The sequence below is a fragment of the Lithobates pipiens genome, unplaced genomic scaffold (genome assembly GCF_037356315.1).
Source record: "Lithobates pipiens isolate NorthernLeopardFrog02 unplaced genomic scaffold, aLitPip1_a1.2 Scaffold_22, whole genome shotgun sequence".
NCBI classification, from domain to species: Eukaryota; Metazoa; Chordata; class Amphibia; order Anura; family Ranidae; genus Lithobates; species Lithobates pipiens.
Genome location: NW_027507784.1, coordinates 168,397,074 through 168,423,793, shown reverse-complemented (window position 1 = coordinate 168,423,793; position 26,720 = coordinate 168,397,074). Strand labels below are relative to the sequence as shown.

Here is a 26,720-nt window from a genome sequence, read left to right as displayed (position 1 = left end):
TTTGGTTCAAAAGGGTCATCAGGACAGAAAGTGAGTGCATCTCTTGACAAATACTAACCTTTCCTCATTCTGCCTTACTTAGTTTTAAGGCATCCCAGTGCATGAAAATGCACAAAAAAAGGATATGCCTTATTTTTCAAACGGCAGCTCTATAAAAGTCTGACTGAGAGCTACCCCCCCCCCCCCCCTCTCCTTTTTGTCCTCAAAGATCAACACCTACAGACAGTTACACTCAGGACAAGCTCTTACCTGCCGACTATGTCGGAGTCCGTCAGGGTTCAAGCCTCTCCCAGCACGCAGTCCCACATCTTAGGCTGCTAAAGGCACCAACAAGGTGGGGAACCCCTTCTGGTGGTCTTTTGGGGTCGAGGTGTTCTCTAATCTGAGACGACAATCCTCTTGTGACATGCCTGGTTTGGAGTCCGGATTCATCAGTTGGGACTGCATGATCTCTTTTCTCCTATGTAAGGCCGCGTACACACGCGGGGACTGTTCGCTCAACTTTGTCCGCTGAACAGTGTTTCAGCGGACAGTCCGCTCGTGTGTGGGCTTCAGTGGACAGTTTCAGCGGACAGTTTGACGAACAAAGTTTTTCGGAAATCCCGAAAAACTGTCCGCTGAAACTTGGTTTGAGCGGACAGTCCGCTCGTGTGTAGGCTTGTTCGTCAAACAAAGTTCCGCGCATGCTCAGAAAGAATTTATACGCCGAAGGTTGCATTGCAGTGTATAGGACGTCGTTTTCTAGTCCCGTCGTACGTGCCGTTCACGTCATCGCGCACGGTTTCAGCGGACTGTTCGTTCGTCGTGTGTGGCCATGTCCGTCCATGCTAATTTTGAGCGGACTGTCCGCTGAAACTGTTTGACGAACAAAGTTGAGCGAACAGTCCCCGCGTGTGTACGCGGCCTAACACTTTCCAGGTCTGTCAACCTCTATAAAACATTTTTTTCTTTTTCTTGCTCTCATGTATCTAAAGATCCCATACACACTGTGCAGCTTTTGTTGTCTGATTTCCTTTAGATTTACCGGGATCATGTGGTGCAGGGGCCTGCCTGATTGCATACAAATTGGGGATCTTAAGGTTTGGCCTCATATTTTGTGGTTTTGGGAAATCTGAGGGAAAAAATCTACAGAGGGTTGCATGATGTGTAGCCAGCTTAAAAGTGTCCTTTTGTGTGGATGGGCATTGGCTTCCCTCCTAATTGTACTAGCCCTTTTTTGATTAGAACAGAGGCTGGGGAGGAGTCTCACTCTCAGGTGCTCTATTTAAAGGGAGCAAATGGCCAGGTAATGGCCAGCATCTCATTCTGAGGAACAGTCAATGACAGGTAAGTCTTACTACTCTAATAATGGGGATAGAAGGGAGAGGGAGAAAGGAAGAATGTATTACTAGGGGGTGGGGGGGGGGGGTATTTGCCCAGATTCCTTTTATTTAAATTTGTTTCTCTTTGCTGAAAAAAAGCTGGGTATATATATGTATTTTTCCCCTCTCTCACTTCCCTTATTTCTTTCTGTTGCCATGCAGTCCCCCTTGCACCTTTCGGTTCTTCCGCCAACATGAGCCTAACAGCACATAAGAAAGACCCCCGCAATACCAGGTAAAGGCCAACTTTGGGTTAGTAAGATGCGGTTAAAAAAAAAGTGCATTATGCCTGGACGAGCGTGCCTTCTTGTCTTTTGCAGCCCCGGCCGCTCACAATCGTCAGGATTTTTCCAGGGGAGAAAGTGACTCCTCCAGTCCTAGCAGACCCCAGTACAAAGGGTGAAAATGTATGCTTAAGAGAAAGCACATAGCTTCTCCTCCAAGGGCTCAGCTCCCAAAAGGCAAATGTTGGTCATGTGGATATGCCAGGAAAGCTACTTTGTAGCAACTGCTTCAGGCAGCTTGACAGAGACCAGGAGTACGAGAGTCAGCAGGTGTCAATCTTGCTTAAGAAAGTAGTCCATGACTACCTGGCAAAATTTTTCGGTCGTCTCAGACAATCAGAGACAGAAGTGGACGAACAGAGTGTGGGCCCTGCACCAGGTCTAAACCAAGCCATTCAACCCTCTCTAACTAGAGGGGTACCAGGCACTTCAGGTGTGACTCCAGCCCAGCGGATTAGGTGGGCTGATTCCTCAGACCCAGTATTACAGCCAACCTTCCAGGCAGAAGAGGGAGAAGATACCACCTCCTCCTTGGCAGAGGATCCTGAACGTTCAGGCTTTGATTTTGCGATGATACCACCAATAATTAAGGTAGTAAAATCTGCACTGGAATGGGAGGATCCGGAACCTCCTCCAAAGAAGGAGAAAACGTATAACACACCATACATTCTGATTTTAAATTGTGTGGCAATCGCTACACAACACGCATTAGGTGCCTTTATCCTTTGATCGCTCCCCAAATGCAATGTGATTTATGATTTCGTGTCAAACTTTATGATACCCGGGATGTCTACTAGACTCTTGTTTGGACAGATTTAAGTGAGTTATTCCTAAGAATTACAGACCTACAATATAAAACGCCAAATTTCCATGCAAAATAATGGTACCACTTTCAGCATCAAAAATCTGAAATAATCATACCGCCAGGGAGGTTAAAAACATTGTGCAAAGCTTGTCGCCTCTAAATAGTAGCAGGGGCTTCTTTTTGCACAGGTAGGGCAGCCGAGTGAATGGGCCGCCTCCATGCGAGTTGCAACAATGCGTGCAAATTGCTCTTTGAAAATCGCATAGCAGACACACTTGTCCCCTCTACGTGATAGTATCAGATTCCTCTGAAAAGTGACCTAAGAACAAATTGCTTTTCAGTACAATAGCAGAGCCTGCTGCAAGTGTGAACAAGCCTTTGGGTTCCATAGGAGGAACCTAAAGAAACAGGTAGCTACCTTTCCTCTTATGACATAAATAAGAGGCCTGTTTCAGGAGGAATGGGAGAAGGGAGGGAAAATCCTACTCAACCAATAGGTTGCAGAAGTTGTATCCCGACATGGAGGAGGCTGCGGCTCCTTTATCTAACTCACCAACGGAGGATGCGGCAGTCACCAGACTGGCCAAGAATGTGACACTTCCGATGGGAGACTCTTCCTCCTTTCATGATATCCTTGATAGATGCATTGACATGGACTTAAGAAAGTTTAGTAGGTGGTGCCATTGCTTAACATCCGTAGTAAGCGCTATGCGAGTGTGGGAACAGAACTTGGAGTATGCAATCAGAAACCAGCTGCCAAAAGAAGAAAATCATCAAGGCTCTTGATAAGATAAAACTCTATACAGGCTTTGCAGCTATAGACATCATTCGATGGTCCTCCAGAGACATGCTCAGCTCAGTCACAGCCAAAAGAGCATTGTGGCTAAAACCATGGGCGGCCGACCCATCCTCAAAGCAGAATTGCTGTAAACTGCCTTTTGATGGGAAGGAGCGGTTTGGCTAAAAAACTGGAGACTACCATCACCAGGGTTACAGGCAGGGCCAGATTAAGAGCATCATGGGCCTGGGGCTGAGGATTTCGGTAGGCCTTTTTATGGAAATAAATAAAATGAAGATACAAACAATTTTTTGTTAAAACAAATTAGTGGCAGTCCGTCCACTGTGGAGGGATCCCAAGATGGCAAAGTTCGGTTCACATTGCTGAGACCCAAAGTCGTGTGACTTTCTTGCAGCTTTTATGATTTAACATTGCAGTCTACTGCGCCTTGAGTCACATTGATTAAGACTGCACCCACTAAAATTAATGTGTTTTGATTTTTGTCATTTTTTTACACAAATAGACCTTTTTTTTGGTGGTATTTAAACACCACAGTGGTTTTTATTTTTTGCTAAACATTAAAAAAAGACATGTTTAAATTAAAACTTAGTTTGTGATAATATTTTGCCATAAGTCATTTTTCTTCTTCACTGATGTGCACTGATGAGGCATTGATAAGGGGACGCTGATGAGGCTGTACTGATATGGCACACTGATAATCTGCACTGATATGCAGATCATCAGCGATGGGCTATGATGAGCTGCACTGATAGGCAGCACTGATGGGCAATGCAAACTTGCACTGATGAGCTGCACTGATAGGCAGCACTGATGGGCACTGATGAGCTGCACTAATGGGCACTGATGAGCAGCACTGATGGGCTCTGATAGGGGTCACTGACAGACAGCACTTATGGGCACTGATAAGGTGGCACTGGTGGGGTAGCACTATTATGTGGCAATGATGGGCACTTATGGGTGGCACTGACACTGATATGTGGCACTGATGATTAATGATAGGTGGCACTGATAATCTGCACTGATAGGCAGCACTGATGGGCACTGATGAGCTGCACTAATGGGCACTGATGAGCAGCACTGATGGGCTCTGATAGGGGTCACTGACAGACATCACTTATGAGCACTGATAAGGTGGCACTGGTGAGGCAGCACTATTATGTAGCAATGATGGGCACTTATGGGTGGCACTGACACTGATAGGTGGCACTGATATAGGCAGCACTGATGGTCAATGATAGGTGGCACTGATGATCTGCACTAATGGGCACTGATGGGCAGCACTGATAGGGCTCTGATAGGTGGCACTGACATGCAGCACTGATGGTCAATGATAGGTGGTACTAATGAGCTGGACTAATGGGCTCTGATAGGCGGCACTGACAGACAGCACTTATGGGCACTGATAAGGTGGCACTGGTGAGACAGCACTGCTTAGCTGCACTGATAGGTAGCACTGATGGTCAATGATATGTGGCACTGATGAACTGCAGTAATGGGCACTGATTAAATGCACCTATAGGCACTGATAGGGCTCTGATAGGCGGCACTGACAGGCAGCACTGATGGTCAATGATAGGTGACACTGATGAGCTGCACTAATGGGCACTGATGGGCTCTGATAGGCGGCACTGACAGGCAGGACTTACGGGCACTGACAAGTTGGCATTGATAGGCGGCGCTGATCAGCTGCACTGTTAGGCAGCACTGATCGGTGGCACTGGCACTGCTGAGCTGCAATAATGGGCACTGATAGGTGGCACTGATGAGCTACATTGATAGGTGGCACTAGCATTGATTGGATGGCACTGATGAGCTGTACTGATAGGTGGCACTGATAGAGGGCACTGGCACTGATAGGAGGCACTGATAGAGTACACTGGCACTGATAGAGGGCACTGATAGGAGGCACTGATAGAGGACACTGGCACTGATAGGTGGCACTGATAGGTCTGGAGATTGGAAGGCAGGGATTAGGATGTTTTCCAGGGGTTATTAAAACTTTACAGAGTTCCAGAAAGTGTCCATTTGACCCTAGTGAGCCAAATGTATCTAAAATTCTGTTTTTCCTGCAATCCGGAAGTGGCTAGAACTCACTCAATCAGGGCAATGTCTTCTTCTTGGGCGGCACGGGCAGGATTGTCTCTGGAGAAATTCCGCAAAGTGGCTAGCTGGTCATCACATCATACGTTCTTAAAACACTACAGGGTGCATCCAGTAGCTCTTACTACAGTAGAGTTTGGAAGGAAAACTATCCAACTATCCAGGCTTCTATGTCTATTGTTAAATAAAGACTACGCTTGCAGCATTAAACCCTCCCTCTCAAAAGCTCATTATTTATCATATGTATGCTGCCATGTTGGGCAGGAAAATGGAAAATTGGTTCAAATACTTACCGTAATTTTCCTTTCCTGGGGCCAATACATGGCAGCATACGAACCCTCCCTCTGATATTTGTGCTTTATACAGAGAATGGGGGAGGTAGCTCTCAGTAAGACTTTTATAGAGTTAAATAGGTCCTGTGGGTGGATATAGGGGCAGGGCTCATATGTATACTGCCATGTATTGGCATCAGGAAAGAAAAATTACAGTAAGTATTTATGACAATTTTCAATTTTTATGACGTGTTGCTTTGCTTAACGATGCATGTGTTAAAACATAAAAGTAGGAACATGTCTTGTGTGCTTCTTATTACTGTAAACCTGACTTGCACATCTATAAATTGTATAAAGTAAAAATGATTAAAAAATCATAAAATTAAGGACCTTATAAACTTAAAAAAATTTAAATAAGAGATATACAAAAAACTTTGTTGCAGATTCCTACCTTTTGTTATTCTGAAGAAATAACTGTTTCTTTGTCTGTGTCCATGTGCATAGTGAATCTTTATGGGAGTAGTTTTATAATTATCAATAAGTTGCTGCACCTGCAAGGCTTTAATGAGGAAAGTGGTGGGCTCTGCATCCCTTTAGATGTGATTTCCCTTTGGGAGTATCTCACCAAATATTTAATTTTTGTTGCAGGGGATGCTCAAAATCTGATTTGTATCTTAGTGCAGAATTAAGTAAGCCAATCACACAAGCAGGAAATTAAATTTTTAGGGTGCATTCTGTACGCCATCTGTGTACAGAACGCCTCCAAGTAGCCATGTTGCATTGCATTTTACAGAAAATTATAACCCTGCAGAAAGGAAAGGTAATTTTTAATAACATTCAATTACAATATAACTTGAATTGCAATTGTATATGCTATATTGTTTTTTTTTTTGCATTTTTTTCCCCACAAAAGTGGAATTACCTTTTTAAATATATTCTTCAATAGACAAAATTCACTTTGTGTGCACCAAATGCCTTTGCAAACCCAGATATTACCTTGCAATGACATTAGTGACATAATCACTGTGCTGTTTGTACCCTATGCAGGGAGCAGAGTTGTGGAGAGACCTAGCTGGACCCACCCACTGCAGGCTGCCTACAGACAACTACAAGGGGGCAGAGACATGACCAGTTATCCTGCATAAGGAGAGAAAACAGGAGTGACTGGTCTTTATTACAGGATGTCCTACTCAAAGGAAACATTTAACTTCTGTATTACTGCACAGCTCTGGAAGAAATACAAACAGCATTCCAGAATTCAAGTAAGAGTATACATGCGCTTCTACTTAAACAATATTTGCTTATTCTGGAGTTCAGCTTTAAGGCACAGGCTTACATCCCTCCTTCCCCATTACATGAAAAGAAATCACTATAAAAATAATAGACTTTATATCTAAATCTATCTTTCTTTAGAGGAGCTTTGAAATGACATAAGCATATATAAAGCCAGCTTATAAATGATCAAAACATACCTGCACCAAACGTGGAGACTGATTGATCGATCCATTATTTTGTAAATCACTTTCGATGACGGCATCAATATCTTGAAGAGTAAATGCAGCATTGCTGTTCAAACTTTCCTGTAATAATATATAAACTGGTATGTTATACTGAATAAGAAATTGTCTTGCATATGTTATCTCCTTGTAAAAAAACTAAGAAAACAAGATAATAATAGAAAGTAATGCTGCAGACTTTCCGGCAGAAAAGGTCAGACGGAATAATTTCACTGGATATTCCGATCATTTGTGGGCTTCATCTGACTTTTTTTTCAAAAATTCTGACGGACCTAGAAATAGAATATGTTTTAAATCTTTCCGACGGAATCAATTCCTATTGGGAAAACTGTTTGTCTGTATGCTATTCTGATAGACCAAAAACGACGCAAGGGCAGCTATTGGCTACTTGCTATTGAACTTCCTTTTTCTATCCCCGTCGTACGTCATTGTGTTCTAAACGAACGGACTTTGGTGTGATCATGTGTAGGCAAGTCTATTTCAGCAGAACTCTGTTGGAACTCTGTCGGAAAGACCGTCAGGGTTTATTCTGACGGAAAAACCGGTTGTGTGTACGCGGCTAACACAATAGGTAGGTATTGTATTATTATGTGAAAGGAGCACAAATCAACCTAATAATAACTTCAATTTTTATTTCATCATTGCGATTGGTTCACACCAGGCATGAATTTCCCTTTCATGGGGAATTAGGCAATAAAAAGTTCAAATAATAAGAATAATCACAAAGAAAATTAACATAATAAATAACCATAACAACAAATCAGATTCACATTCCTTACCTGACATCAGTAAACATAAATCTGATTGGTTATTATGGGTACCTAGATTTGAGCACAATCATTTACTATATAATGCACAAATGTAGCAGTAGAGATGAAAAACAGGCAGCATGGACTAATCACCTTTTACCATAGTTACTGTATGTATTGAATAAAATCCTAAATAGTATTTATTAATAGTAATTATTTGATATTCCCTTACACACAAAGACAGCCTGTTATTAAGGGCCAGCGGGGAGATGTGAAGTTTTACAGTTCTGTTAGTCTTACACTGGGATGACCATTATCCATGTGATGTTGCTCCTTTCTTGTGCAGTCTGCATGCAGGGGCATTGGGAGATGGCCACACTATATTTATTTGTTATGGAGAAAAGTAATGCTGCCCTTACACTTTTAGGGGACAGTTGTTAATGCATGTTCTGATTGCCCACAGGGCAAGCCATCTGCTGAATGCTCCACGAGCCTGTAAGGTCTACTTTCTGAAGCCGGGAACAGGGGACCAGTGGCAGTCTATCAGAGGAATACCAAACCAGGACATATTTACTTACCTGCCTGATCATTCTCCTGTCTTCTCTCTCTGGACAGTGATGTCCTTACCTCCCACATACATAAGAAAACAGCCTGATCAACAATAACCCACTTCTGTGGGTATCTCAAACAGTAATTTCAGGTAACTAGTGAATTCTATCAGTAATCTACTAATGCTGTAGACACCAAAGATTGTAGCACCAAGTTTATGAAGTTTACTCGGTTTATTTTAATTAGATACTGCTGGCTGTATGTATATATGCAATATGGGTCTTGGGTCCTAACACCAAGCCACAGCACATATGTGTGTGTCTAAGCACAGTGACCAAATTGTCACAGAAAACTCCTGGTCATTGTTATAATTGGGAGTTTCTGGTCATGTGACCACTGTGACAGACAATCACAGAAGTCATATGATTGGGAAGACCAGCTCCCAGCAAAATGAGCCTCATTGCATGTGTCTTCTGTAAGAAAGAGCCACCTTGCTCACAGTTTTGTTATTTAGACTGTTATTCCACTTTAAGGTTACTCACCTGACTGTTCATTGTAGCAGAAGTGTCTGTAGAACGGGCATCCAAATTTCTAAATTCTCTCCTGGTCCCAGTATTAGATTCTGTTGTCTCGTCACTCTGCATCTCTTTCTTGTTCCCTTTACTTTCTTCTCTTTTTTCATTGATCATCTCATGAATCTCTACAGTGACAGACTGCTGATCAGATACCTAGAAAAAAAAAAAAAAAAGAATTGTAGATATTTCAGGTACATAATTTATAGTAGTATAGAAAGGAGAAATAAAGGTAAAATACCCTGTAGTGTATACTATCACGCCTATACGCATGGCCAACAAACTCCAACAGAGGTACAAAGACAACATTATTGATTAACTAGGCCACTCAAACTTTCAGATCATTCAGTGGACTGGCTTGGTGCAGCTATGTATACAAATATATATATACAATAAAACCTTGGATTGCAAGCATAATTCGTTCCAGAAACATGCTTGTAATCCAAAGCACTTGTATATCAAAGCAAATTTCCCCCCAAAAAATAATGTAAACTCAGATGATTCATTCCACAACCATTTATTTATAGGTCCTTCAGTTTATAGTCCTTATAAAAAGATTATAGCAATGTGATAGGTTGTGTAACCATAAAATGTCCATCCACAAATGGGAGCCTCCGCAATGGGATTAGAAGCAAAATCCAGTAGGAGCTACAGAGTATTAAAGAGAAGAGAGTGTAGCAATAAGTTGCTAAATGTTGTACCTTTATTAACCACTTCAGCTCCGGACCAATAAACACCTTAAGGACCAGAGGTCTTTTTGCAATTTCGCACTGCGCTGCTTTAACTGGTAATTGCGCGGTCATGCAATATTGCACCCAAACGAAATTTGCGTCCTTTTCTTCCCACAAATAGAGCTTTCTTTTGATGGTATTTGATTGCCTCTGCGATTTTTTTTTTTTGCGATATAAATGGAAAAAGAGCGAAAATTTTGAAAAAAAAAGATATTTTCTTCTTTTTGTTATAAGAAAAATCGAATAAACTAAATTTTAGTCATACATTGAGGGCAAAATTTATTCAGCCACATGTCTTTAGTAAAAAAAATGTCAATAAGCGTATATTTTTTGGTTTGCGCAAAAGTTATAGCGTCTACAAACTAGAGTACATTTTCTGGAATTTACACAGCTTTTAATTTATGACTGCCGATCTCATTTCTTGAGGTGCTAAAATGGCAGGGCAGTACAAATCCCCCCCAAATGACCCCATTTTGGAAAGTAGACACCCCAAGGAAATTGCTGATGGGTATGTTGAGCCCATTGAATATTTTTTTTTTTTGTCCTAAGGGATTGAATAATGACAAAAAAAAAAAAAAAATTTTTTTACAAAAAGTTGTCACTAAATGATATATTGCTCACACATGCCATGGTTATATGTGGAATTGCACCCCAAAATATATTCCGCTACTTCTCCCGAGTATGGCGATACCACATGTGTGGGACTTTTTGGGAGTCTAGTCGCGCACGGCACCCCGAAAACCAATCACCACCTTCAGGATTTCTAAGGGTGCAAATTTTGGATTTAACTCCTCACTACCTATCACAGTTTCGAAGGCCATAAAATGCCAAAATAGCACAAAACCCCCCAAAATGACCCCATTTTGGAAAGTAGACACCCCAAGCTATTTACTGAGAGGCATGTTGAGTCCATGGAATATTTTATATTTTGCCACAAGTTGCGGGAATATTACAAACTTTTTTTTTTTTGCACCAAGTTGTCACTAAATGATATATTGCTCACACATGCTATGGGCATATGTGAAATGACACCCCAAAATACATTCTGCTGCTTCTCCCGAGTACGGGGATACCACATGTGTGGGACTTTTTGGGAGTCTAGTCACGCACGGCCCCCCCGAAAACCAATCACCACCTTCAGGATTTCTAAGGGTGCAAATTTTTGATTTAACTCCTCACTACCTATCACAGTTTCGAAGGCCATAAAATGCCAAAATAGCACAAAACCCCCCCAAATGACCCCATTTTGGAAAGTAGACACCCCAAGCTATTTACTGAGAGGCATGTTGAGTCCATGGAATATTTTATATTTTGCCAAAAGTTGCGGGAATATTACAAACTTTTTTTTTTTTGCACAAAGTTGTCACTAAATGATATATTGCTCACACATGCTATGGGCAGAAGTCAAATTACACCCCAAAATAAATTCTGCTGCTTCTCCCGAGTACGGGGATACCACATGTGGGGGACTTTTTGGGAGCCTAGCCACGTACGGGACCCCGAAAACCAAGCACTGCCTTCCGGATTTGAATATAAAATGCTATAAAAAACAAACTAACCAGAGTCACCCGTAACACTTATACGGTGATCAGTGGTGAAAGGGTTAACTAGGGGCAATCAGGGGGTTCAAATTTTTATTAGGTAGTATATGGGGGTCCCTGGCGCTATATAAAAACCTGACGGGGAACCTAAATAACTAACTGGCTAACCAGCGTCACCAGTGACACTTATACTGTGATCGCTGGTGAAAGGGGGTGAAAGGGTTAACTAGCAGCAATCAGGGGGTTAAAACCATTATTGGGTAGTATATCGGGGTACCTAGCGCTATAAAAACCTGGCGGTGAACCTAAAAAAATAACTAGCTACCTAGCGACACTGATGCAGCGTTCAGAAAAATTATCGCTTAGTGACACTGGCAAAAGGGGGTGAAAGGGTTAACTAGCGGAAATCAGGGGGTTAAAACCATTATTGGGTAGTATATCGGGGTACCTAGCGCTATAAAAACCTGGCGGTGAACCTAAAAAAATAACTAGCTACTTAGCGACTGTAGCGACACTAATGCAGCGATCAGAAAAACGATCGCTTAGTGACACTGGCAAAAGGGGGTGAAAGGGTTAACTAGCGGCAATCAGGGGGTTAAAACCATTATTGGGTAGTATATCGGGGTACCTAGCGATATAAAAACCTGGCGGTGAACCTAAAAAAATAACTAGCTACCTAGCGACACATGCAGCGATCAGAAAAATGATCGCTTAGTGACACTGGCAAAAGGGGGTGAAAGGGTTAACTAGCGGCAATCAGGGGGTTAAAAACATTATTGGGTAGTATATCGGGGTACCTAGCGCTATAAAAACCTGGCGGTGAACCTAAAAAAATAACTAGCTACCTAGCGACTGTAGCGACACTAATGCAGCGATCAGAAAAACGATCGCTTAGTGACACTGGCAAAAGGGGGGGGATCGGGGGGGGTTTGTGTGCCTGTGTGTACCTACATGTCAGTGTAGTGTTGGTGCACACTTACTTTTACTCTTCTCCTCGTAGTCCGGTCAAAAAGACCGCCCCGAGGAGAATGACATCACTTCCTCCTTCCTGTGTAAACAATACACAGGGGAGGAAGCTTCTCATTGGCCAGGAGCGATCCAGAGGGGGTGGCCGAAAACCAACGGCCATCCCCTCATCACGGAGCGCTCCTGGACCGAATCGGACCGCCGTAACCAGCGGGAGGGGGTCCGATCGGACCCCCCACCCGCTGGAAGGCAATCACGTAGATGTACGTGATTGTGCCTGCCTGTGCCATTGTGCTGACGTACAATGGCAATACGGCGGTCCTCAAGTGGTTAAATGTAACCATATTGCTACACTTAGAGATGACTCTCTTCTCTTTTATACTCAGTTGTGACTTGACGCTACTTGTATATCAAGATATCGCTGGTATATCAAGTCAAAATTTATTAAAACATTTTGCTTCTCTTGCAAAATGCTCTCAAACCAAGTTACTCTCCATCCAAGGTTTTACTGTACAAATACATTCACTATATAATGTATTATTTAACTACCAACATTTTGTTATACTGTTGTTAAAGAGTAAGTGCACTTAAAGTTAACTTTCTCCAGGTGAGCCGCATAACCCCCATCCAGTGTGCATGAGAAAAAGGACCCAAACATATGTACTATTTAACTACCAAAAATGGTTATACTGCTCCAGCCCTTCCATCGCACCTCTATATTATTTCATTTGTTTTTCTGAAAAGACAGTTTAAAGGGAAAAGTAGCGGTGTAACTAGAAGTATAGCAGGGGCATGTCCTTTGCCTACAAAATTTGTCCTAAAAAGGCATCACTTTTTCTCATCTCGGAAAGTTGGGAGGTATGTACAAGTTTTAAATAAATACATACAGTGCTGTTTTTATCATTTTTTGTAAATTTAGTATAGGTAATGATACAAAAGCTTTCATTTTTTTAATACAATTTTTTATTTAAAGAACAGTGGAGAGTTTATATTTTTTTGTTTGACCTTAAGCCGAGGTTCACACTTGTGTGATCTCAGACATCGCATGTAATTTGCACCCGCACCACAGCTGCCCATCACGTGCAATGTGTGTAGTGCAAATTCAGCCGTACAGTTGTAGGGCTGAACTCATATTGGATTTGCTGCAAAAAAGGTGCAGGGACTTTTTTCCTCCCACACTGCAATCAGATTGCATGGGTGTTCTCACCCATGCATTCCGATTCCTGTCTGAATCCACACTTTGCACTGTGATCTGTGAACTGATCTGGGGGTAGAGCTGCACGATTCTGGCTAAAATGAGATTCATGATTTTTTTGCTTAGGAGATAGATCACGATTCTCGTGGCGTAACATCATCTTTCACATTAAAACAAAAAAATTGGGTTAACTTTACTGTTTCGTTTTTTATTTTTATTCATTGAAGTGAATTTTTTCCCGAAAAAATTGCATTTGAAAGACCGCTGGGCAAATACAGTGTGACATAAAATATTGCAGTAATTGCCATTTTATTCCCGAGGGTCTCTGCTAAAATATATATAATGTTTGGGGGTTCCAAGTAATTTTCTAGCAAAAAATATTGATTTTAAGAAGTGCCAGAAAAAGATTTAGGCTTTAAGTGGTTAAACTTCCTACATTTACACGTTGTTGAAAATGTAGCAGTCTGCCCAGATTATTTATTTACACAGAAGTTCTATCCCTTTGATCTAAGAAAGAAGCTTTGTTACAATGTTTCAATTTAAAAAAAAACTTGGCAGACTGCCCAGATGTTTTCTTTTGACAGCTGAGTGAGCAGATAGTTTCTCCACTTGTTTATATGAAAGAATCGGCAACCTCTGCCAGAGAGATCGTCAGAGGGGATGAATCGAGATCACGATTTTTTAACGATTAATTGTGCAGCTCTATCTGGGGGTGTCAGTAACCTGCAGCAGTTCCCAGAGGGCAGTGTGAACTGGCTGGGGGGGAGATGCAATGCGGGAACCAGCGCTGAAATTGCTCCGGTTCCTGTATCACATACGTGTGAACCTAGGGTTAGGGTTAGGCATGCACAAGAGTGGCTGACAATATCATTGTTGCATCAAAGTCATTTGTATTTGATTTCTAATTTACTCTAGTGCAGTGATGGTGAACCCTGGCACCCCAGATGTTTTGGAACTACATTTCCCATGATGCTGCACTACACTGCAGAGTGCATGAGCATCATGGGAAATGTAGTTCCAAAACATCTGGGGTGCCAAGGTTCGCCTTCACTGCTCTAGAGAGACATGATCTGGTTGTTACAGGCAGGTATACGTTTTAAATAAATACCATTGATTTTAGGTCATTTATTTTTTACTGATATTGACCATAGTAGCTTTTGGAGGAGCACATGAACTATTCATCATGTTGTTTCATTTATGATATGACTGGGGACATAGCAACATTGAAGGTGCCTAAAAATGTTGTTGCTAGGAGATGTTCCCTCCTTGCCATCTCAGAAAGTTGAAAGGTTTTCTAGCGTGGTGATTACACTAGTAGATTGTAAATCTTACCATGTAACATGTTCTGAGGGAGGGCAGATCCTACAGCTGTTGCCCTTACTGTACATCTAAGACAGAGCCAGGCCTAAGGGCAGCACTGCTCAAAGGGCAGAAGGTTAATAGCTTGCACTCTTTTCTCACAATAGGGTTAAATGCACCTGGAAAGATTCTGTTGTCTGCTGCAATCAATCAGAATCCCCATTATATTTTTTTCACTATCATTTTGAAAATGTAAATAAATATTTCACAGTTTCAGATTCAGAAAACTTTAATAATCCCAAAGGGAAATGCACTTTATATAATCGTTTTGTGCATACATTTTAATAAGTGTCTTGGGGTTGTGTATATTTACACATGTCAAACTCAAGTTGTCAGAGTCCCCTTTGCTGTGGTTAATCTGCTTTGTGTTGTGTGTGTGGATGCAGTGTGGCTTATTGCAGGTGCGTTTGCACTGTAGGCAAAGCAACTCAAACTCAGCCTTTTGCATTCAAACTCATGTGTTTACATTTTGAAGCATTTAAAGTGATATTAAAGGCAGATTTAAAAAAAATGGTTTTACATAGAGAAACCCCGATCCTCCTGTTGTTGGGTCCCCCGCTGGTGCTCCTGGCCCCTCCCTTCTGCCAAGTGCCACCATAGTAATGAGCTATAGCAAGGGCTAGCTCCCAAGGAGCTGCTCTGTGTGTCTATTCACACACGGAGCGCAGCTTAGCCCCGCTCTCTTCTCATTGGAGCACTGGCTGTGATAGACAATAGTGAGAGCCAATGGCTCCCGCTGCTGTCTCAGCCAATGAGGAGGAAGAGGCCACTGCTCTTGTGCACATTGCTGGATCGAGATCAGGCTCCGATAAATATTAAGGGGGCTGGGGGGAGGGTCTTCTGCACACAGTTTTTTTACATTCATGCATAGAATGCATAAAGGTAATAAAAACCTTGAGCCTTTACAACCACTTTAACAGTAACACTGTGCACACAAGTAATACTTCAGTCAAATTTTCTAATTTCAATTTTCAAATTGTTAGTGGGGTCAATTTAATGTTCATTTTCGACAATAAAATTTGAAGGCGCAGGATGGGAAATTTATCTCAACAAAAGGTTTTTTTAACAGTTAATGTTTTTTGTTTAGGAAAGCCTATTTGTTACAGAATTGAATGTTAAAAGCAAACAAGTACTTTGGAATATCATTCGTCAAGTCTTCAGATGTACTAAGAATTTTTGTATCTTTTCGTACAAATGTTCATATGAACTTTGCTTGGAAAATCTTCTAGTGTATGGATGGCCATGGTGAAATCTGCCCTCAAGTGAGTAGTTGGGAGCATTGGGGCATGGCACAGTGATTGCTTGCTTGTTTCTTTTAAAGAAGGATTAGGATGAGGATTTGGAAGAGGATGAGGACCTACATGTCTGGCATTGAGAGTCTTTCCTTTTATTTAGTCTCCAGAGAAAAACACATGGAGGTTGATTTACTAAAACTGGAGAGTGAAAAATCTGGGACAGCTTTGCATGGTAGTCAATCAGCTTCTAGCTTCAGCTTAACCACATAACAACGGTGATATAGCCGAATGACGGCTACAGCGTGGCTTGATAACTCTGGGAGGGAGTACATTGACGTCCTCCCAGAAAGAGTATCTGTGACTGCCGGGTCCAGAGAACCCTGCGCATCACGGATCACGCTAAATGGCTGCTGACAGCGGCCGTTTACCACGTGATCACTCTGTCAAATGACAGATCGATCACTTCTAAACAAATGGCGTCATGTCCGGTTGCTCTTTCCCCTCTCTGTATCAATCGGTACAGTGTGAGCGGAGAGGGGAGTGATCAGTTGCAGCAGCGCTGTGGGCTGGACCTGTAGTGCCCACAGCGCTGCTCTGTGGCCATTGCAGCCTCATCCATCCATCACCAGACCACTTTTTGCGATTCGGCACTGCGTCACTTTAACTGACAATTGCTCAGAAAAAAATTAAATAAAAAAAGCTGCCAGCACAACATAAATCTGTGAATATGTAAACAAATGGGAAAGTGGTAAAGTGCAGCACTGAAAGTGAAGGTGAAAATGAGATTCCCCTGATGGAATCAAACTAGTAACAAACCATTACTGATGTGCATAAATCATGATAAAATACATACAATATTACTCTAATATACAAACAACAATAATGATGATGTTTACATAAACCAACAATGCATATATGCATTAGAATGAAAGTCCCTAAAGTGACTCCAATATATAAAGTGACTTGCAAGATAAATCTGTGAACTAGTTGTCTGTTGATAATCCACCACCAAAAGAAAAGAGGCTTAACAGACAAGTTGAACCCAACTAGGCATATGCCTGATGAATCAACAGAGCTTGTGGTGTAACACACCCAGGGAAGAAAATCAACATACATGGTTTCCGATGTAGACAGGGGTGTAACTATAGGGGGTGCAGCAGTTGCGACCGCAACTGGGCCCTGTGATGCAGGGGGCCCATGCAGCCCCCTCTACATATGGCCGGCAGCAGCATAGGCAGCTAGGGGTACCAGCGCACCATGCACACGGGTGGCTGGAGGTGGAGGGTGACTAGCAGAGCTCCATGCTCGACTATAGCACTGGCTGCTCTTTAGTTGTGCATTCCCCGCATAACCTGTGTCCTCGGCCGGCTCCTCAGAGTACCCCTCTCCTGCTCCATGCATTGCCACTCAGTCCGATGTCTGTCTGTTCTCCCCAGCCAGAGTCCCGCCCCCCCGAGTCCGGCCCACACTGCTTTGCATACTTCTCCCGGGTAAACAAACTTTAAGCACACAGATGCAGTGCAGCTCTATGAGAGCCGACTCCCCGGGGGACACTGCAGGCTTGTCTGCCAGCCCCCCTCCTCCCCGTCATACACAGATGATGAAAGGTCTTTCTGGGAGATATGCTGATCGCCGTCCAGCACACTGGATGGAGCCCAGGCCAATATGGATGAGTGCGAGGCCTGCAGCTTGGTCATGGTGAGTGAGAGGACCCCACCCCCCACACACCATTACATACCCCTTCCATCTCCCCTGGGGACAGGGACCCCTTCTCACGCGGAGACAGGGACCCCCACCTCCCCTGGGGACAGGGACCCCTTCTCACCTGGGGGCAGTAACTTCATCTGCCCTGGAGAAAAGGACCTCATCTCTTCTGGGGACGGGGACCCCATCCTGCCTAGGGACAGTCCCCCAATGGGGCACCTAAAAATAAAAAATAAATTATAAAAAAAACTACTGATACCAGTGGTGGAATGCCCTGGAGTTCCACTGCCGGACTCGGAGCGAAGGGCCCTGGCTGGGGTTCAGGGGGGCCCTTCATGGTTTCTTGCATCGGGGTCCTGAAGGTTCTAGTTACGCCACTGGATGTAGACCAATCAGGCAGGGGTCCGTCACAATGTATAACATCAATGGGTATTCACCAAGGGAACAGTGACCAAAGATCAAGAACAGATCCTCCCAATATTATATATGGTAAAAGGAAAAAAATTGGGCCACATAGTGTGATACCATTTAAATAAAATGCATTTTATTGAAATAAGTAAAATGGTCACTCACATTTGAGAAGGCATTAAAAGGAATGTAAATAAAATCAAATATCGCAGTGGCATCAGTAGAGCCCGTCACTTAACTAGTTCACAGATTTATCTTGCAAGTCACTTTATATATTGGAGTCACTTTAGGGACTTTCATTCTAATATATATATGCTCTGTTGGTTTATGTAAACATCATCATTATTGTTGTTTGTATATTAAAGTAATATTGTATGTATTTTATCATGATTTATGCACATCAATAATGGTTTGTTACTAGTTTGATCCCATCAGGGGAAACTCACTTTTACCTTCACTTTCAGCGCTGCACTTTACCACTTTCCCAAAAGACTTATTATGCCTCATAGATTATACGTTGGGGTGTTTTCTTTCCAAACTGGGGTCATTTTTGGGGCGTTTCCATTGTCCTGGTGCTCCAGGGCCTTCAAAAGTGCAAGAGGTAGTCAAGAAATTATATGCTTCTAGCGCCCGGGTCTTGTGGACTCTATAACTTTCACAAAGACTAAATAATATACACCAATTTGGGTTGTTTTTATGAAAGATATGTAGTAGTATAAATTTTGGCCAAAATGTATGAAGAAAAATTACTAATTTGCAAAATTGTATCACACAAACAAAGAAAATTTTATTTTTTTTACAAAGTTTTCAGTTTTCTATTTTATAGCGCAAAAAATAAAAAAACTCAGCGGTGATTAAATACCACCAAAAGAAAGCTCTATTTGTGTGAAAAAAGGATAAAAATTTCATATGGATATAGTGCTGTTGAGAGCACCGAAAGCTGAAAATTGGTCTGGTTAGGAAGGGGGTTTAAGTGCCCAGACAAACAAACTGGAAGCTTTCTATGTAGAGCTGCACCAGATTTTGCTCTCACCATATTAAATACATCAACCGCATTGTGTTATCTGCTATCCACTATACATAGGGCCCTTAGGGAGACATAATATCCTAACTAGGGATGAAGTTTGGTTTTGCCCCTGCCATGAGTTTTAGGTTACTTCTGGAGGTTCAAAATGTACAGTCTCAGTGAATTTATGTGCAGATTCACCTGGGAAATTTGTTTTTCAACCATAATGCACTGCATGACCTTTTTAACTATGGCCAGCAGGTTTAAAGGACCAGTAAGGGTGTTTTTGGATAAGCCGGCCCCTTAATATAAAAGGGGACACGGAACAGCTACAGTGTCAGTGTATTGGAAGCTATTGTAGGGAAAGAATAGGAAAACTGACATATTGTATAAGGAGTGATTAGGGTCAGTTAGGAAACTTTACCTTAATTCTGATTGTTAGTTCTTTGGGCACTTTTGTTCATAAAATTGGGAGCTTTTTCATCTTTAATTTTATTTTGTGGTTGATTTGAGGTCATCAGGTTACTTATAGCATTAGGTATTTTTGCAGAAATTTTGAAAAACAAAAAACAGAAAAACAAATGCGCTTTGGTTTCATTCAATCATGTCCCGATGGGAGGGGGGAGTCCCTCATTTATCTAATTTGTGTGGATATAGGGATCTGTTTATTTTGTTTCCATTTAGCCCAGTGGCTAAAAGAATAAAAAAAATAGCTGTCAATGGCCAGCTTACATAGTACATAGTAGGTGAGGTCGAAAAAAGACTCAAGTCCATCAAGTCCAACCTATGTGTGTGATTATATGTCAGTATTACCTTGTATATCCCTGTATGTTGTGGTCGTTCAGGTGCTTATGTAATAGTTTCTTGGAAACTATCGATGTCCCCCGCTGAGACCACCACTTGTGGTAGGGAATTCCACATCCTTGCCGCTCTTGCAGTAAAGAACCCTAGTTTAAGGTTAAACCTCTTTTATTCTAATTTTAATGAGTGGCCACATGTCTTGTTAAACTCCCTTCTGTGAAAAAGTTTTATCCCTATTGTGGTGTCACCAGTATGGTATGTGTAAATTGAAATCATATCCCCTCTCAAGCGTCTCTTCTCCAGAGAGAATAAGTTTAGTGATCTCAACCTTTCCTCATAACTAATATCCTCCAGACTCTTTATTAGCTTTGTTGCCCTTCTTTGTACTCACTCAATTTCCAGTATATCCTTCCAGAGGACTGGTGCCCAGAACTGGACAGCATATTCTAGGTGCGGCTGGACCAGAGTCTTGTAGAGCGGGAGAATTATTGTTTTATCTCTGGAATTAATCCCCTTTTTAATGCATGCCAATATTCTGTTTGCTTTGTTAGTAGCAGCTTGGTATTGCATGCCATTGCTGAGCCTATCATCTAGTAGGACCCCCAGGTCCTTTTCCATCCTAGATTTGCCCAGAGGTTCTCCCCCCCCCCCCAGTGTATAGATTGCATTCATATTTTTGCATCCAAATGCATTATTTTACATTTTTCTACATTGAACCTCATTTGCCATGTAGTTGCCCACCACCCCATTAATTTGTTCAGATATTTTTGCAAGGTTTCCACATCCTGCGGAGAAGTTATTACCCTGCTTAGCTTAGTATAGTCTGCAAATACAGAGATTGAACTGTTTAACCCATCCTCCAGGTAATTTATTATCAAATTAAATAGGATTGGTCTCAGCACAGAACCCTGGTGGACCCCACTATCCACCCCTGACCATTCCGAGTACTCCCCATTTATCACCACCACCCTCTGAACTTGCCCTTGTAGCCAGTTTTCAATCCATGCACTTACCCTATGGTCCATTCCAACAATAAACCTTATTTTGTAAACGTTTATGGGGAACTTTGTCAAATGCTTTTGCAAAATCCAGTGCGTCTACGGGCCTTCCTTTATCTAGATGGCAACTCACCTCCTCATAGAAGGTTAATAGATTGGTTTGGCAAGAATGATTCTTCATGAATCCATGCTGATTACTGCTAATGATACCATTCTCATTACTAAAATCTTGTATAGTCCCTTATCATCCACTCCAAGAGTTTATATATTATTGATGTTAGGCTAACTGGTCTGCAATTCCCAGGGATGTATTTTAGGCCCTTTTTAAATATTGGTGCTACATTGGCTTTTCTCTAATCAGCTGGTACCATTCCAGTCAGTAGACTGTCAGTAAAAATTAGGAACAATGGTCTGGCAATTACTTGACTGAGTTCCCTAAGTACCCTCGGGTGCAAGCCATCTTGTCCCTGTGATTTATTAATGTTAAGTTTCCCAAGTCTAATTTTAGATCTGTCCTCTGTTAACCATGGAGGTACTTCCTGTGATGTGTTATGAGGATAAACACTGCAGCTTTGGTTACTGAAGCCCCCCGATTCCCTTGTGAAGACTGAGGAAAATAATAAATTTAATACCTTCGTCATCTCCCCATCCTTTGTAACCAGATGTCCTTCCTCGTTCTTTATGGGGCCAGTATGGTCTGTCTTCCCTTTTTTACTGTTTACATACTTAAAGAATTTCTTGGTATTTTTTTGCTCTCCTCCGCTTTAGAGGGACCTTCTGGACATGAAGTGATCTTCTTCTGTCACATGTATGATGATTTGGCAGCATGAGGGGGGTACTTGGCTGCAGCAGACACCCTCAGGGAAGGCTTGCTGAGAGAAAAGGCTGATGACCATATTGTGCTATCTTGGACAATGATCTACTACTACCTTAGGGCCGATTCACATCTGGATTTACACAGGGACGAGGTTATATATTTATATACACAGTATATATTTTATGTATATATATATATATATATATATATATATATATATATATATATATATATATAGTATATCTTTGCCTAGAGTTAAGCTTTTAAATTTTGTTGTAACATTTTGATTTCATTTTGTTAAGGGCTTCCTGGAAACATATTCTGTTTACAGAAGGAATATATTGTGTTTTAGACAACAGATGTGAATTTTCACACGCTGCATCCCATTTAATATGTTGTATAAACCATGTCAAGAATTATTAACAGGCCCAAATTCTGCTCAGTACCAGATGGGATAATTTTCCACTGTTTGACGCAGCCTTCTGGAGTGAGGAGACACTCAGCACCTATTTCACAACTAAACCAAACAACATGAAATCTAGGGACTTCAAGGCTAGAATAGTTTGCAAGGTAGTAAATATTCAGAGAGTGCATTCATAAATAGTGCATGGTCTCCCGGCAGGGTGTCGGATCATACAGTAGATGAGAGACGATCTCACAGCTCAGAGGTGTCTGCCTGGCTCTTCCGTATGCTCTTTCATCCATAACTTCATACTACTTATTCTACTGCATTGGTCATAGTGCCAGGAATGGGGAATACAACAGCAGAACTGTGATTTAGTAGCTAAAAAAAGCACTCTTTAAAAGTTTTATATCTTATCAATCAAGACTAATTTCTACAGAAACTTTATATTTGGCAACATTAGTCTATAATGCACCTTATATTATATTTAAAAGATTCATGTATGGTAAATGGCTAGAAAGATTTTATACAGTATGGACATATGTAAGAACTAAAAACAATATGCGGTACAAAGGAAAACTATAAAATAAAAACTAGTGACAGTAACTGACTTAACATTTTGAACACTGCATAATAAACACATTTATAGTGTTTTAGGAAACATTTGACTTCTTCTTTATGTAGAGATACCTCTGAAGGAGCTGCTTAAATTAGTTCAGTCCGTTACTCAGGAATGGCCTCAGCCTTTCTGGCACACCTGGCAATGTGATTAATGGAATACCACAGTAATAACACACTGACATTGTTCAAGTATTAATATTTCTTTCAATTTACTTAGGCAGTAAGAACTCAAAATGGTATTGGTCAATCAGATCCCGGAAAAACAACCAGGATTTGGTTGAAGTGATTTTAATAATGCTTAAACAAATATGCAAATGACAGCATTCAATACAGTCAGTGATAGATAATCAGTAAATACCTTCTTCAAACTATTGAGTACTTGCAGATATTACTAATACTATAGGGCAACCACAGGTCAAACCATTAACCGTTAACTCTAATGAGAGGTCTGACCGAAAGGGAGTGGTATAAGGGCCCTTATAGCAGCAATGACAGTAATGTCTCCATTGAAGATCTGATTGTCTTCACCATCATGGAAGAGCTCATTAACTTTTATCTAATAAGGTGTAGTAGCAAGCAATAGGTTTCTTGAAATGAGGAGAGCTAAAGGTGTCTATGCACAGTGTTCACCGTAGGTTCAGCAGAGTATTGCTAAGGTAAAGATGTCTGTGCAAAGTGTCCCAGTGAGACCATGAGAAAGGATTTGTAAAGGTGGGCGACTGCCCTCTCACCAATGACCAGGCAGATATGATACATTCCGGACAGTAGTTCATGTAGCGGCACTCGTGCAGTGGAGCCGCCGTATCAATCTCCCGATGTGAAGCTCAGTACACAGGTTGGCAGGCAGCCGGAGTGGTGCTGAATGGATTTCAGACGAACAGCAAACAGAGCTAGGCCCCTCTCATCTGGGTTGGAATGTGGTATTCTGCGTGGTAGGCTGCAATCCCCCTGTCACAGCGGTGGGATGGCCTCCACATGAGGGGATCCAGGAAGCAAAGACACCTGGGCCTAATCCACCCTGTACTTTTATAGGCTTTCCCACAATTCTCTTGACTCTGCAGTGCAGCCTGGGATTTTTGGTCCGATCACCTTAAGGGCTCATTTACACTTGCTTCGGCTTTGACAAGGCTTTGACGAGGCGTCAACAAAGCTTTGTTAAAACTCTGAACGCTAGTCAAAGCTCCTGTCACTAAATAAAATGGTTAGCTTACAGTCCTGTTTACACCTGCTTTTGCTTTGCTTCAAAAATTATACCCCATGTAGCTTCAGTGGTGTTTCAAAGTGTCTTCAAAGCCTCCATAGAAGTCGATGGCAAAGCTCACTTGAAGCCCCACCGAAGCCTCATCGAAACCCCACAAAGCCCCCTGAAGCTTCACCGAAGCCCCACTAAAGCATCTTCAAAGCCCCACTCAAGCCCAATCGAAGCCCCACTGAAGCCTCATTGAAGCCCCACCCAAGCCCCATCGACGCATATGCAAAAGTCGGTGTAAATAGTGACAAGAGCTTTGGCTGGTGTTCAGAGAGCTTTAACAAAGCATGTCCAAAGCCTTGTTTTGAAACAAGTATAAAATAGCCTTTCAAGTCAGTCAGGCTGCTTTGTGCTGGGACTTCCTATCCCACAATTCTCTTCTGCTGCTTCCTGATGATTGGCTCTCCACCTCTGCCAATAGGGAGGCAAGGGAAAGAGCAGAGCAGGCTGTCTTGCCTGTGACTTAGCTCACAGTGAGAAGGAAAAAAGAAGGAGGGAGGAACCTACCCCAACAGAACTGACAGACTGTGTCTCTTCATTGAAAGTCCTGGCTAGACTGCCAATATAGTAAAAATGTCAAATGGCCGCTACATTTATATTTATCAGGACTAAAAATAAATATGGAAAATATATTGTAGGAAAATATGAAAATTGTATATATTTCATATTTTCATTTTAAACCAGCATATGGCAGTCTAGGAGTTTTCTTATGTTTATCGGGCTAACCTTAGTTGCTTTGCTGAAAAAAAGCCTGCTTACAGAGCTTGAATGTGCCAGAGGACTGTAATATGCGCACATAGCTAGTGTAATAGGCATAGGTTAGGTGTGCGCAGCTTATTGCATTAGGGTGTGCACCACAAAGCTCAAACCCATAAGCGTGTGTGCCTGTGTCATATATATATATATATATATATATATATATATATATATATATATATATATATATATATATATATATATATATATATAAATAGCAAACATCCACTTTCCCTCAGCACTCACGAATCTGTTAAAATAAACAGTTCACAGGCCCTTCAGCTGCTGCTATTAAGTGAATCAGGAAGTAAAAAATATGTCTACACACCCTAAGGAGATATAGGCATTAGCAGCACTAAACTCTTGTACCAATCCCAGAAAGATATTCATTTTAAACACATAATATATTAAATCAGCACAATGTCATCATTATAAACAAGAATAAAAAAGTATAAAAAAGTCTCTATAGAGTAATCAACTGTAACAAAATAAGCAACCGTGCGTTTGGGAGTATTGAATTTTTTTTAATTATAATTAATTCCTCAGATTCTTCATCCCTTCACCACACCACATGGGACACAGCTCCCTTAAGGTTTTACACTCACCACAAATCAGGTGAAAATCAGCCTTAAATTCCACAAATAAGCGGACTTTCTCCTCATCGGATCATGGTACCTCTTTAGCGTCTAATGTAATTTCACCAGTATTAGGTCTGTTTGGGTTCACACTGTGTTCTATCCTGGAATGCCAGACTCCAATAGTCTGCTAGTGGATCCCAAGCTCATCAGTGATCATGCCCAAAGGATAAAGAAGCTCTCATAGCATAATTCTGTTTTAAACAGTTTTTAATTAAACACCAAATCCCCTCTTACATATTGCACTTAAAAATATAATATTAAAAACTAGCATGTAAACAGTAGCTTGCCTGCCTGGTGTCGCTCCTTGAAGAGATTGTGGCGATGCCCAGGTTGAGCTCCACGAGGGTAGACAAGCCGAGTGGTCGTGTAGCCTTACCCTAACGCGTATCGTTGTAGACTTCGTCAGTGGGCCTTGATGAAGCATGTAAACAAGCTACTCCTTACATGCTCATTTTAATCCTATATTTGTAAGTGCAATATGTAAGGGGGGATTTAAAACTGAATTATGCTATGAGAGCTTCTTTATCCTTTGGGAATGATTGCTGATGAGCTTGGGATCCAGTAGAAATCTATTGGAGTCTGGCATTCCAGGATAGAACACAGTGTGAACCCATACAGACATAATACTGGTTACATTAGAAGCTAAAGAGGTAGTCCGTACCATGATCCGATGACCAGAGGAGGAAGTCCGCTTATTTCTGGAATTTAAGGCTGATTTATGGTAAAATCTTAAGGGAGCTGTGTCCCACATGGTGTGGTGAAGGGATGAAGATTCGGAGGAATTAATTATAATTAAAACATTTTCAACACTCCCCAATGCACTGTTGATTATTTTTTTTACAGCTGATTACTCTACAGAGACTTTTTTATACTTTTTTATTCTTGTTTATAGTGAGGACATTGTGCTGTTTTTATATATTATTATGTGTTTAAAATTAATATCTTTCTGGGATTGATACAGGAGTTTAGCGATGCTAATGCCTATATCTTCTTAGGGTGTGTAGAGATATTATTATTATTTTTATTATACAGAATTTATATAGCACCAACAGTTTGAGCAGCGCTTTATAACATGAGGACACACAAAACCACATTTTAGATTAGAGTAATACCGTGTACACGTGATTGGACTTTCCGACTGGAAATGTTCGATGTGAGCCTGTTGTCTGAAAGTCCAACTGTGTGTATGCTCCATCGAACATTTGCTGTCTGAATTTCCGCACACAAATGTTTGAGAGCAGGTTCTCAAATTTTTCTCAAAAGTCCAATCGTGTGTACACCAAT

General features: G+C 41.5%; 1 protein-coding gene across 13 annotated transcripts in view; it reads right to left on the bottom strand.

The window, feature by feature from the left end:
* Positions 1–26,720, bottom strand: part of KIAA2012 (KIAA2012 ortholog) — a 266,686-nt gene that overhangs the window by 57,465 nt on the left and 182,501 nt on the right. For all 13 annotated transcript variants that reach the window (XM_077448591.1, XM_077448592.1, XM_077448593.1 and 10 more), the window contains exons 15-16: positions 8,979–9,164; positions 7,094–7,201 (exon numbers count right to left, since the gene is read on the bottom strand). In XM_077448591.1, the coding sequence (XP_077304717.1) occupies positions 7,094–7,201; positions 8,979–9,164 (294 nt within the window). The remainder of the gene's footprint in view (positions 1–7,093; positions 7,202–8,978; positions 9,165–26,720) is intronic.